The sequence below is a fragment of the Phacochoerus africanus genome, chromosome 1 (assembly GCF_016906955.1).
Source record: "Phacochoerus africanus isolate WHEZ1 chromosome 1, ROS_Pafr_v1, whole genome shotgun sequence".
In the NCBI taxonomy this organism is placed as follows: domain Eukaryota; kingdom Metazoa; phylum Chordata; class Mammalia; order Artiodactyla; family Suidae; genus Phacochoerus; species Phacochoerus africanus.
In genome coordinates, this window is record NC_062544.1 from 204,256,873 (window position 1) to 204,271,338 (window position 14,466).

Sequence of the window (14,466 nt, forward strand, 5' to 3'; positions counted from 1 at the left end):
ATCCTTAACCCACTAAGCAAGGCCAGGGATTGAACCCGCAACTTCATGGTTCCTAGTCGGATTCGTTAATCACTGAAGAAAATTTTAAAGAAAATTCTGAAGTGGGCACAAAGGAAAAATGCACGTATCCTTTAGGACTTATTTTTTCAAAGGACCCAAAGTTTCTGCTGTCAGGAACAGTACCGAGGGCATCCACTTTTCACGTTCTCTCCCATTGCCCCTCTGCCACCTTCTCAGCACCTTCAAAGGTGACCTCCACACATCACTTCCTTGATGGCTCTGGGAGGGCATAGAACAACCCAGTTCTGTAACCAGAGCCTGCGCAGCTGGCAGACCCAATCACTTCCGCTCAGAACTCATCTTCTCGCTTCCCACAATGAAACTCTAGAGGTGGCCTGGTACAGTGCCCTCAGGAAAAGATACTTCCACATGGGCACCAGCCAGCAACCCTCTTCCCTTCCCCTCAGCGTTAGTAATGTTAAGGGTGCATGAAGCTTACCAGCCTGGAATCTGCAGAACAGATTCTATAATTGGGATTGTTTGGTCCTGGTTTATTTTGAGGGAGTGGGAGCAGCAGAGTGGAGCTGAAGGGGTAGGTCACAAAACCAACATATTTGGAAGACAGATTCAGCTTGCTGGTGATAACGGCTTTTATTTGCAGCAATCGGTAAAGTAATTCAGTTCTTGTCCTCAAAATACATTCTGTGAACTTTACACACTGACCTTCCATTGAACCCCCTCCCCCGTCCCACAATCCTTTTGAAGTATCTAAGAATGTGTTGTATACATAGTACAGCTATGACAGAGATGCCTCTTGTTTACTGAGGCAGGCAATAATTTCCAACGGAGGAGTGGCTCCGTTCCTAACAGACCTCTTCTTACTCCTGCTAACCCCCTCCCCCTCCTCCACCGTTATCCCAACAGAGTTTGGGCCATAGTGGGCTCGAGGTTGGTGAGCAAAAGGAGACTTCTGACTCCAGAGCAAGCCTACACTCAATAGGTTACAGATTCTGGCTTTTTCTGTGCCAGTTTATTTAAAGAAACAGTTATTTATTTATTTGTCAGATTTATATAGCGCCTTTCCTCCCAAGAGCTCACCCACGCTACCAACATTTGGTTTACATTATGAAAACCGTTAGATGCTTTTTCTGCATTTCCTTTTCGGTTTCTGCTGCCAACACACAGAGTAAACACAATGCTTAGAGGAAAAAAAGGAGAAAAGTGCGGATTCAACGAAGGCTACACAGTGGCTATGGGTGCCAGGTGAAGCAGTGACAAGTTCAGAGGCCAGCTGAGAGATGATACAGAAAATTAGCCCAGAAACCAACACCCCATACTTAATACTTCCGTTAAAGCTAAGAGAGGATAGAAAACGGAGAAGCAGCATAGCTGGCTAAGAGGCTCTGGCTGCGAAGTCAGAACCTCCTGGGCTGAAATCCAATCTTTATCTTTACTTACTAGCTGTGTGACCTTGGGTGAGTTACATAACCACTCTGAGTCTCAGTTTCCTCCTTAGTAAAATGAGGACAATCGGGATATTTGTCCCAAAGGTCTCTTGTAAAGACTACAGAAGATAATGCATGAAACAGGGCCCCCCACACTACTAGGTTCTCAATACACATTACCTCAAACATCACCATCAGCTACCCAACCTCCTCTTCACAGCCTGCAACAAGCTAAATTCAGAGCTTATACAAATGTAAGGGAAGATCTTAAGGAATTGGGAGAAGACCATCACACACAGGAGTCCCCTAGCTGCTTAGCCAGTAGCTAGTCTCCTTTCTCAGAAAGAGAATGATGATTTATTCCAGGTGGCAATGTGCCACTCAACCTCACATTAATATATTTTTTCCTGCCACACACAAAAAGCCAGGCACTACTGCAAAACAAAAACACTGTCCCTAAATGCCCACCAAAGAATTCTGAAACGGCTCTCTGGGCTCTGTGAGGCCTGTCAGCGCTACTTAAACTCAAAATGGCCCATCTAAGCTGGTAAAAAACAAAGAGATAAGGAAAAAAATATGTCCTAGATGTTTATCTGATTTCTCAAGATCAAATACGGAAGAAAGAAGGTACTGTAAATACAAAATGTTCCCAGGAGATGAGATGGTGAAAGTGTTACTTTTATATATATATAACACGAATAAGTCTAATGATGAAAAGATTACAAAGAGAGCTTTACATTTTTTAAAACTTCGCATTAATGAACCAACTAAAGTTTCTAAGTTGTTGTAGCTACATCATTTTAGGAAGATTCCTTAGGTTTCCTTTATGGAATGTTAAAATGATTTTTAAAAAGTACAACTGTCATGGAAGCTGACTGAGTACCTTCTCTGCCAATATGATTTCATTTAATTCACCCAATGATTCTATGTAGTAAGAATCTAGTACTCTCCCATTTTCAGATGAAGAAACCAAAGATTGGAAAAGTTAAATGCCTGCCTGAGGTCATATAGCTAGGAAATAGCAGAGCTGGGATTCATTCCCAGGTCTGTTAGTCTGTCCAACTCCAGAGCCACTGGCTTATGCTGCTTGTTCAATTGTTTCTATGATTGTTTTTAAATACCCTCTTGATGGCATTTAAATAAAAATCATACAGTCCAGACAGCTAGAAAACTCCCATGTGCTTGGAAATTAAGAAATATATATTTAAAGAACTCTGGGATTGAAGAAATAATAAACACTTGGAATTGAATTTTTTTTTTCTTTTTGCCATTTCTTGGGCCACTTCCGAGGCATATGGAAGTTCCCAGGCTAGGGGTCGAATTGGAGCTGTACCCCCCGGCCTACACCAGAGCCACAGCAACGCGGGATCGGAGCTGCATCTGCAACCTACACCACAGCTCACCGAAACACTGGATAGTTAACCCACTGAGCAAGGCCAGGGATTGAACCCCACAACCTCATGGTTCCTAGTCGGATTCGTTAACCACTGAGCCACGACGGGAACTCTTGGAATTGAATTTTTAAAACACCACAAATCAGAACTTGTGGGATATAGCTAAAGCAGGACTTGGGTAGGGAGACCAAATAACTGATTGTCTGATTGTCCCAAACCAGGGTATTTGGGGGCCTAAAAAAGGGAAGCTATTAGCAGTTACTTTTATAAACTATAAGGGACTCGGGAAAAACTGTATGGTCATCCCAGACTTAGGAAAAATTCTATTTGGTTATGTTTATAGTATTAAAAAAAAACCACATTAATGAGCAAATCATCCAATGAAAGAAGTTAGAAAAACAGAATAAATCGAAAGACAATAGACTATTTCAGGAGTGGAAATCAATGAAATAGAAAACATCTGATAGAATGAGAAAAGCCAGAGTTGATTTGTTAAACAGACAAGTGATATTATCTGCTAAGATTAAAAAGGTCTAGATTAAATAGCATCAAAAATGAAAACGATAAACATGATATGGACATATTTTTAAAAGGATATTTTGATAAAAAGATATAAATGAACTTATTTGCAGAATAGAAACAGGTACACAGGCTTTGAAAATGAACTTATGGTTACCAAAGGGGACAGCTCTGGAGGGGAGAGATGGACTGGGGGTTTCGGATTGGCATATGAACACTGAGGTCTGTGGAATGACTGGCCAAGGGGGACCTGCTGTACAGCACAGGGAACCTCTACCCAATACTCTGTGATCATCTATGTGGGAAAAGTACCTGAAAAAGAATGGATATGTGTATATGTAACTGAATCACTTTGTTCAGCAGAAATTATCACATTGTAAATCAACCATACTTCAATAAAACTTTAAAAAATGAAAAATAAGGCAAAAAAATAAAGGATATTAGAAATAGCTTTATACCAATTAAGTTTAAAACTCACACAAAACAGAAAAATTCCCAGAAAAATAATTTGTTAAATTCATTTAGCTAAATAGAAATTCAGAACAAGATCATAAAAAGTGAAGGCACTGAATCAGTAATTTAAAAATCTTCCCACAAAGAAAATATCAGGCTCAAATTTTTATTGAATGTAAATTCTTCCAAAAATTCAAGGAATGAGGAGTTCCCATTGTGGCTCAGCGGAAACAAATCTGACGAGTATCCATGAGGACGTGGGTTCGATCCCTGGCCTTGCTCAGTGGGTTAAGGATCCAGCGTTGCCATGAGCTGTGGTATAAACTGCAAATGCAGCTCGGATCCCACATTGCCGTGGCTGTGGCACAGGCCAGAGCTGTAGCTCCAATTTGACCCCTGGCCTGGGAACTTCCATATGCCAAGGGAGTGGCCCTAAAAAGCAAAAAAAAAAAAAAAAAATCAAGGAATGAAAAACCCCAATTTCACAAGACAGGGAAGGGAGGATATCCTCTGGTAAGTATAACCTCAATGCTAAATCCCCGTAAGAACAATAAAAGAAAGAAATTACAATATGATTCTTTTTTTTTTGTCTTTGTTGTTGTTGCTATTTCTTGGGCCGCTCCCGCGGCATATGGAGGTTCCCAGGCTAGGGGTTGAATCGGAGCTGTAGCCACCGGCCTACGCCAGAGCCACAGCAACGTGGGATCCGAGCCGCGTCTGCAACCTATACCACAGCTCACGGCAACGCTGGATCGTTAACCCACTGAGCAAGGGCAGGGACCGAACCCGCAACCTCATGGTTCCTAGTCGGATTCGTTAACCACTGCGCCACGACGGGAACTCCCTACAATATGATTCTTAATCACAAATGCGATGAAGAAAGAAGTCCTAAATACATTGGAAAACCTAGTCCAGCAATGTACGAATGATAATACCTAACAAGTAATTTGGGTTTATCATAAGAATATGAAGTTGGTTTCATGCAAATCAATGTAATTCACCACATGGAAAATTAAAGACTATTTGTTTGATTCTCTCAATAGAGGCAGATCTCAGTATAGTGGGATAGAAGGAAATTTCTTTTAGTCTGATAAAAGGTAACCAAAAACTCTACAGTAAAAATGGTGAAATGCAGAAAACAAGATCTCGACTCAGAACCAAAAAAAACAAACAAACCCCAAAACCAACCAAAAAAAACAAACCCATACTCTAACCAATAGAAGTACATTATTCAGTCTATCAAAGAAGGTCCCATTCTGCATCTATGAAACTCAGTTTCAGATCCCAACGTGAATTTGTGCTGCCATATATAACATGCTCTCAACAGGAGTGTGTGGAGTGGGGATGCGTCAGACACGTGCACTGCATTCCTGGCCAGGCTGCAAGTGTGACTCAGTCAAGTTCTTCCCCCTCTAAAAACTACAAAGTACGAAGGACAGAAATGAATAGCAGCTTATTAGGGATGAACTTTTAAGAGAGGAAGCAGAAGCAAGAGAAAAACTTGAGCATAGTACATCTCTCAATCTCTCCAGCATCTTCAGGGAATAAGTAGTTTTCTAAGCTTCAATCACACTTCTGGAAAATGTAAGCTCATTCCTTAAGCTTTAAAGTTTTGATCATAACCACTGAGAGAGAAAACCTTCTCAAACAGACCATTCACTCTTGCAGATTGTGTGGCACACAACCAACCCTTTCTTGATGACTCTGGGGCCTTGCTTCTGACGATTAATTTTCCCGTGATGGCCTATTATGACACTGAGGCCCTTAGGAAGCATCAAGAAGCAGAGGATTTTTCCACCATCAGGGGTATCTTCTTAAATTTTGTCTTTTCTTGAGTTTTTGCTTCTTGGTACCTTGTGAGAGAGCAGTGTATTCCAAAATCCTTAGATGATGCATTTCTTAGTTCAGTCTCTTCAGTTGAATTTTGGGGCCTCAACTCAAGATGCAATGACAAATGGAATAGTAAAGTTAAAAACCTATCTGGCCCAGTACTAAGGGTATAACACAAGAAGATTTTCTAAGTTCCTCCATCCAGCACATGTAAACATCATAAATGGCACAATGAAAAATCTTGTGAGATTGGGAAGCTGTTTTTAAGGAGCAGCTGGTCTTTAAGGATAAGTGGAACATGTCTGAACATGCCAAATTACATGGTTCCCCCCCTTTTGTGGTAGGAAATCATGAATATAAATCACGGCTTTCAAACACAGTATTTATCTTCTAAAAATAAACTTTGAGTTGTGAAGAATTATATACTAAGATTATACAAGACATTAAGAATGTACTCGTGACCAGATTATATTTTAGTTGTCTAGTGTATAATCTTAGCAAACTACAATCAATAAACATGTACTGAAGACAAGTAAGATACGGGGCTATATATGGTCTAAAGAAAGGGGTCTAAATCATGGTTTTTAAACCTCAAAGAGTTTGCTCTATTCAACTGAAGCAATAAGGCACTCCGAGCAAAACAAAAAAAGATAGGTATTACAATGTGGGTTTGGATAAGTGATGCGGGAATTAAGTAGGATTTTGTAGTTTAAGAAATGGATAACGTTCTGGTAGTTTAGGAGATAGAGATGGATAAAATTCAAGGTTGAAATGGATTTCTCAAGGTCCATCATCCAGCTTTTAGTAGATTGTTAGCAAAAAAAAACCCCAAAACCCCACCCGCAAAGTATAACCAAAATGGTGTATTTATGTTAATGTTTTGGTTTCTAAATGCAGGCTCCTGTATTCAGCTATGTGACCTTTAGGAAGTCCTTTAGATGCTATGAGATCTGATTTTTATCTGTAAAATAAGGCTATTTAAAAACTCTGCCTTGGCTACAGAACTGTTAAAAAGCTCAAATAAGACTATATTTCCTTCTATCCTGCACAATACCACATATTTTTGTGATGGGGGGGTTTAGTTTCAAAGTAAGAGTACATATAATTTAAAGTAAAAGTCAGCAAAGAATGAACTGCAGCTACTAACACAAGTAACATGCCCCACTTTTAGGCAGGCATAAATTGTGATTATTAAGCTTGCTGTACCATGCATGACTGTAATTCCTTCCTTCTACAAAATCAGACCAAGGATTTTAGTTTGTCTCACTTTCTATGTGCTATCTAGTATCTACAAGCAAAATCACTTATGTTTTAATGTATTTTGCATCACACAGATATCACATTATCTAAATAACAGACAAGGGCAATTAGAACAAAATTCAGAGTATTGGGTACTTGATGCTTGAAAAAATGGTGAGAGGGCTGCATCATGATTTCTAAGTATGACAGATTTCCAGGTCCTGCCCCAGACCAACAGTTTAATCTCTGTGGTAGAGCAAGAAATCTGCACTTTTAATGATCCCCCACGGGCCCTCCTGTGCACTCTCAGCTTTGAGACCTCAGTGCTCCAGTGTGGAAGCTGAAGCGCCCAGTCTTGTTTGTATTCTGTCTGTCAGGCACCTGTAGAATACTTTGCCCGTCACCCCAGTTCTCTTGGGGATCACCCACCCCTGTGTGTATGAGGTCTTTTTATTAAAGACACACCACTCCAGAGGGTAAGGGGAAATGAGTGCAAGGTGGGGTGGCTAAGCATATCTTGGGGGGAATCACCCCCCAAAAGAAATGCTTACTTTCTGGTTCCTGCCTTTGGACACCTAAGGACAGACATGCATAAATCTCAGGATCCAGTGTCTTCCTTTTGGGAGGAGGCTAAGTAGCCTGGAGATAAACCTACTTTAACACTGAGACTAAGGCACCTTGTCTGCCAGGACAGATAACCACCAGCAGAACTAGGGTACTTATGCCCCAGTTCAGCAGCCATTGACACAATCTCTTTACACAACCCCCTGAAAAAGAAACAGCGATTGGGGGAAATATGAATAAGAGATTTAACATGAAGTAACTTCCCTTTACATATGGTATTAGCAAATACAAAGTTTGCTGATTATTTCCAATTCCAAATATTTATCCCACCCCAACCCTCCTCTTCAATTAATAATCCCTGCAGAAAATCAGACATACTGTTTAAAATCAAAAAAACCAAAAAAATTATTGAAATTAAAATAGTATCCAGGCCTGAGTTCACAAACTGGCAAGCCCGAGGGGTGATTCTGTCCACAGCGAGGTTTTGTTTAGTCTGCAAAGTGTTACTGCTGTTTTAAATTTGAATAAGTTGCCAACTTAAAAAAAACCAAACCACCCCCCCACCAAAAAACTCTAATTTTTATACAAAAATCCAAATTTCCAAATTCTCTTGAAAAAAGTACAAGTCTGTTAATACAAGGTCAATGGCTACCACTAAGCTTTTGAGAGTTAGGTCCTTCAGATACACTTCCTGTCGAAACTGAGGCCCAGTACTGAGCCAGCCCCTCCGTCAGCACTCTCGGGCCTCATCAGGGGAATAAATGCTAACCAGACACATTATGTTGTTTTTTATGGTGACTCTCACGGTAAAGGGGGAAGGGAATTGGAACCAGACAAGGGCTTCCCCCCCCACCACTGCATTTCATCTAGAAACAAAGTGACCTCCAATTAAATAGCAAAAGGCATCTGGGTTGGACCAGATGGGGGAAAAACACACTCATACATCCTTCCTCTCCTGTCCTTCTGCCCCCTACCCACCGATACAGAGCCAGAAAGATGAAAGGACAAAAGTCACCACCTTGCAGCCCTTGGTAACCACAGACAGCTCCCCACCTCCGTCATCGCCTCATTCCAGAGGGACTTGATATGAAAAGAGGACAGGCCTCTAGAACATCCTATATAAAGGAAGGCCCCAAGTATCCAAAATTCAAGAATACTGCAGACATTTGGTGTTTGCAGAGTAGGTTCCCTTTACACCTTCGTTTTTCTTAGAGTGAATGACTCTGGACAAGTTATTCACGATGGCTTAATCTCCTTATTAAGAAGGTAGAACTACCTAGAGTGAAATCAAGAGATCTCTATCACAAAAGTAGAAAACTATGAATTCATTTGCTAATCCTCTACTGTGAAAAGGTGTTAAAATCAAATGAGTAATAATACCTTCTGTAACTCTGCAATCTTTCCTAATATGTAAGTAAAATGGTAATTAAGCATTTATGGGTAGCAGAAACCCAGGTGCACTTCTGGCAGGCGGCAGTACCCATTGAGGAGCCAGGAAACCTGCCCTCAGCGAGGGTCAACAGACATGATACACCCCATGTGTTTTGTTTTAAGTTTTATCGAAGTATAGTTGATTTGCGATGTTGTAATTTCTGCTGTGGAACCTAACAGACTGTGTGTCCTGAGCAAATCCTTCTACCTTATGATCAAGGACTAGCACTAACTGCCTCGCCCTTACCTACTCCATAAGGATGCTGGAATGTCTATAAACCATCTGCAGTCCCTTGGGGACAGGGTGCTATATATAAACAGGTCATATTCTTGGTGGTAATCATCTTACCTCACAAGATGCCTCAATGGAATGAGACTTTATAGGTACCTGGTAAAAAAATGACTTATGACTCACTGCTTTCTCTCTCCCCCGTGAGGCAAAGTGGGGGTGGGATGGAGGCGGCAAAGGAAGCCCAGAGCAGCACCCACCTCTGTTCTGATGGATACTGGTTTTCAGGCATCATCTTTGGCATCTGCAGGGGCTGATGTGGCGGCCGGGGGACCGCAAAGGTTTGCTGCTGTGGTCCAGGTTCTGGAAGCGAATGAGGGGTGGGGGTGGGGCCCACACCTTGTACTGGGCCAGCTGCAGGGGCATGCGCCGAGGTGGGCAGAGTTGCCTGAGGTGGGGGAAATAGGGAATTCTGATGGGTGGGCGACAGAGGGGTGGTCGGAGGGGTTAATGGCTTGAACCCAGAGGGAGGCTTCCTATCATAGGCACTGTAAACAGAAAAAGAGAAGGAACCATTAAGCTGCGATGAAGCCATTAGCGTGGTCACCAGGTCCAGCAGAATGCGAGGCTGCAGCCCACGGTTGCCAGGAAATGACAGCATTAACATAGTTAAATTGCTGGCAGCCCCGAGGGAATATTTGTACCTCTGAAAAGTGACAAACACACTGCGTCACAGGGACTTGTTTAACACTTCTAGTGATTCTTCTCAAAGATAATTTTAGCCTCTGCTTCCGGTTTCCTTTTTCCCCTTTTCTAAAAGAAATCTCCATGCATGCGTGTGCAGGGGCAGATGGATGAGGGGAGAAATTATGTCTTGGGAGAGGGGGCCAGTAAACTCCTCCCCAGTATTCCAGGGTTCCCAGGAATTGGGATCTTTGCTGAAGATAAATTTCTGCTGTAACATCCCTTGAATGAACAACTCTTCTTCTCCCCCTTTTCAGGCAAATCTGTGTTTATCTTGTAGCGCAAAGAATGATTTAAAATTAAAGCTTCATTTCTGGGGCCTGGATATTCTTAAGTAAAGGGCACAAGCAAGGGGACTTTTTCATATAGTCTGATTTGAAGATTACTTCTTTGGTGCTTAAAGTTCACATTAACATATGATAGACATGGCCAAGTATATATCCATCCCTCAAAGCCACAGATCAAATATTCCAGGGTTCAAGGTTCTTTCCCTCAGGAGGGCTCAAAACCCCAGGAACTCCATTCCCCCGCAGAGCCGATGTAACAGTTTTGCATTTTACCTGCTTCACAAAGACCCCACTTGGACTGGCCTACACCTCAAGGATCATTATGCCGCCACGGAAGATGGGGTACGCTGCCCTGAGCGTCTGCCGAATGATGCTTGAAACAATCCGAGCGACAGCCCCTTTCTGGCCATCCTTTCTCTGGCTCCACTTACCAATAGTTGTAGAGGCACTTTTCTCCATAATTAGCACCGAGAGCCTGCTCGTGGCTACAGGACGACAGCTCAGAGGAGGGGCTGTGCAGCTCCCGTTTGATCTTGGTTGGAGGTGGGGCATGAAGCACCACTGAAATCAGAAGAGGGATGAGGGAGACACAGAGGACAGCTGATTAACAGGGAGCACACAATGCTTCCTTCTGCAAACCCTATACTAGCCGACTGTTCTTGGAACTCGTGTCAAGTCACATGCCAGAGAAAGCCAAACGCTTAACACAGGGCCTTCCATCTAAAACCAATGAAAAGTTCTTTAAAGTCAGAAATCATCATCTGACACTTTAAATCAGCCAAGTCTTTTTCCCAAATTTCTACTTCCCAGAGGCTCTGAAGCCCTTAAAAATCTGGTAGGTGGTGATGGTTCTTCAAGAAAAATGCAGCTGTGATAAACACCAAGGGTTACACTCAAGAATTTTGTTTTTGAAAAGGACGAAACAGCCAAAAATATACTGGTAGACATTACACATTAGCTTATCAAAGGCTTAAAATTGCTCTGGTAAATACATTTCTTATTCAGAGGTATACACACAAATTAAATATAAATTTAAAAGTCCTTCCTTGGGCAACTTTATTATTTTTTTGGCTTTTTTTTTTTTTTTGGCTTCTTGCCTTTTTCTAGGGCTGCTCCCACGGCATATGGAGGTTCCCAGGCTAGGGGTCTAATCTAATCGGAGCTGTAGCTGACGGCCTACACCACAGTCACAGCAACGCCGGATCCTTAACCCGCTGAGCAAGGCCAGGGATCGAACCCGAAACCTCATGGTTCCTAGTTGGATTCGCTAACCACTGAGCCATGACGGGAACTCCTCAGGCAACTTTAAATATCAGCTCCAAGTAAGAAATACTCAGCCTTAGGAGAATTCCAAAAACTTGAAAAGTAAAGGTACAACAATGCACCAAACCACAACGTAGGAGAGGCTAACCCCGTATGGAGGTGGCCTGGAAGCCTTCGTGCACGTCTGCTCCATTCTTTTCCTGGTGCCCAACCAGGAATGGCAGGCTTGCAAAACCAATCCTTTCACAGAAGGTGCCAATTACCTTTCCTCCATTGATAAAATAGTACACAGAACTGTTGCTTTATGTTTACAACTGTCTATTCCATATGTGACACAGAGGAAAAGGTAGACTTTCAAATCAAGGTGACTTAGGTGCAGTAACCAAACCAAGTTTGCCTTTTTTGTTTTATCTAGGAGCCAACTCATTTTAGAGAAGGCGTTTTACCCAAAGTAGAAGGATAAACTCTACAGATGCTGCATTCCAAGGGTTGTCTCCTAGCTATGAGTTAGAATTGCTACACTCTGCCCAGCATCCAGGAGGGAGAGAGAGGGGAGTGAGTTAAGCTTTCCTGCTGGCCGCTTTCCACTGGATCAAAGTTCTCATTAAATAGTGAACTGGGGTTAGGGCTCTGGTGGCCCACTAAAACTTTCCGTTCCACTCAATGTTTACTCTCAATCACTTTCAGAAGCTTGTGAAAAGAATTAGCCAAGTGATCACCCTTTCTCTGTCTGAGACTGAACAACCTTCCTGCCAACAGGTTTCTTAGGTGCCTCCTCCAGTCCCAAACTCTGGACTCAGAAGTGAACAAATGAGATGGGAGACTCTATCACAGACAAGTTTATACAGCAAAGTCCTGCCAGTGATTGGCAAGGGCAGGTTTTCATAATTTCTTTCCTACATAATGCCAACTGCCTTTCCCGAACACACGAAATAAGTTCAGAACTGGCAGATTATATTTAGAAGTCATTAGAGTCTCTCTCGTGATTTTTTGATGGTGACATCATGGCAGCCAACCCTCAATTGCTATCAAATGTTTTCAGACATCCAGACATAGAAAATGGCTAAGCTTGTTGTTGTTAGAATGTTGTTAGTAAACGAGAAGGGAAAATCAGACAACGTGACACAGAAAACGAGTCCTCCAAGGCAGTGGATATTCTGGTGGTTCTCAGCACTGCCTTTGCATCATCGCCTCTCTTAACAGCCTTCTGCCATATAAATTCCGACAAAATCAGGAGCAAAGGTGGTGATGCCCCAATGTAAACAGAAGTTACATGCCCCAGAAAGCACTGTTCTTACTTTATCTCAAGAAAATCATTTATGGGCGTTCCCGTCATGGCTCAGTGGTTAACGAACCTAGCTAGTGTTTATGAGGCTGTGTGTTTGATCCCTGGCCTCGCTCAGTGGGTTAAGGATCTGGCGTTGCTGTGAGATATGGTGTAGGTTGCAGACGTGGCTCTGGCATAGGCTGACAGCTGTAGCTGCAATTCAACCCCTAGCCTGAGAAATTTCATGTGCTGTGGGTGTGGCCATAAAAAGCAAAAAAAAAGAAAATCATTGTTTTACCTAACTTTGGAGAGCAAACAATTATGGCATTATTCAAGGTTTTCATTTCAAGTTTTAGAAATGTTCTGACGTTTTCACAGCATTATCATAAACGTCACCAGGTCTGCTGACAAGACTAACACCAGAGAGTAAACCAAACCTGCCCAGCAAAAAACCTCTTATAATGGCTTCAGGAATAGCATATATCCATTCTGAAAGAAAATTAAACTTTTGGCTGATTCTGATGCCTTGATTTCTTTAAATCTACGCAGTATTCTTAGTGTGTCCTATTTTGCCTCTAAATGACATGGTGTCTTCTGCCATAACAAATTATCCTATACCTGGAATCTTATGTTCTCTACCCAAAGGAGGAATTGAAGAATAGCTGAGTGCCATGGTCTGAATATTTGTGTCCCCTGCAAATTCATATGTTGAAATCCTAATGCCCAGTGTGATGGTATTAGGAGAAGGGGATTAGGTCACAAGAGCAGAGCTACCTGAGGACACAAGAAGGCTGTGACCTGGAGGAGAACCCTTACCTGACCATGCTAGCACCGCGATCTTCAACGCCAGCCTCTAAAACAGTGCGGAATACATTTCTGTTTGTTTGCTACCCAATCTGTGAAATTATAGCAGCTTGAGTGGACTAAGACAATAGGTGATTGAATGGATGATATTTCCAACTAATTCTTATCCTTGAAGGCAGGGACCCCATTAACCCTTCAAGGCAAGATACAATGCTAGTCATAAATATCTTCCCCAGGAATCAGCCATTCAAAGGAGGGAGAGAAGGGTGGAACATGGCAGGAACGAGAATTGGACATTTCACAGATAACAGAAAGGATAGCCATTAGGGGTCCTGTGAGAGGTGAGGAAGAAGGCTCAGCTCTCCACAGGGACTGCTGGCTGGGGATGCATGAAGGAGCCTGACTCTGTGGTATGTGTTACTCAAAGATAGGGGTGTATTTTGAGCAGGAACTTAGAAGCCCAAGGAATGTTCCTTGCTTTCGGTCTGTTCTCTCTTTGTAAAATGAGATATGTGATCCTGCCTTGAGAAATAAAGAAAATGGCATAGCACCTTGCAGATGGTGCTATGATGTTGTGTAATTACACACAGTGCTTTCAAAAATACAGCATTTACCTTCTTCACACAGGTAGCTTACTACACCATGGCAGACCTAGAACTATAAAGCACGGCAACAAATTACAATTAAAAAAGAAGCATGAACTCCTGAGAAAGTTTGAAAAGAAATGCTATTTGACTACCTGACTTGATAACCATTTTCTACCACTAGAAGATTTGAGTTTAAGCTCAGTTATAGAAGATGGACCTGTAAAGCCAATGGTGCCCTGGCAACAATTACTGGTGAAAACGGCCCACCTTCCTTGTTGTAGAGATCTTTCATTCATTCACCCATCCATTCATTCACTGAGCATCTTCTATGGGCCAGGCATCCCAGAGGTACTGGGGATATCATGGTCAACAAAAGATATGGTGGTCCTTTCCTCATAGCACGCATAATT

The 14,466-nt window shown here is 42.2% G+C and overlaps 1 protein-coding gene across 1 annotated transcript in view; it reads right to left on the reverse strand.

The window, feature by feature from the left end:
• ETV5 (ETS variant transcription factor 5) overlaps positions 1 to 14,466 on the reverse strand; it is a 57,055-nt gene that overhangs the window by 20,334 nt on the left and 22,255 nt on the right. Inside the window, exons 6-7 of the mRNA XM_047788389.1 lie at positions 10,567 to 10,696; positions 9,365 to 9,652 (exon numbers count right to left, since the gene is read on the reverse strand). Of these exons, the coding sequence (XP_047644345.1) occupies positions 9,365 to 9,652; positions 10,567 to 10,696 (418 nt within the window). The remainder of the gene's footprint in view (positions 1 to 9,364; positions 9,653 to 10,566; positions 10,697 to 14,466) is intronic.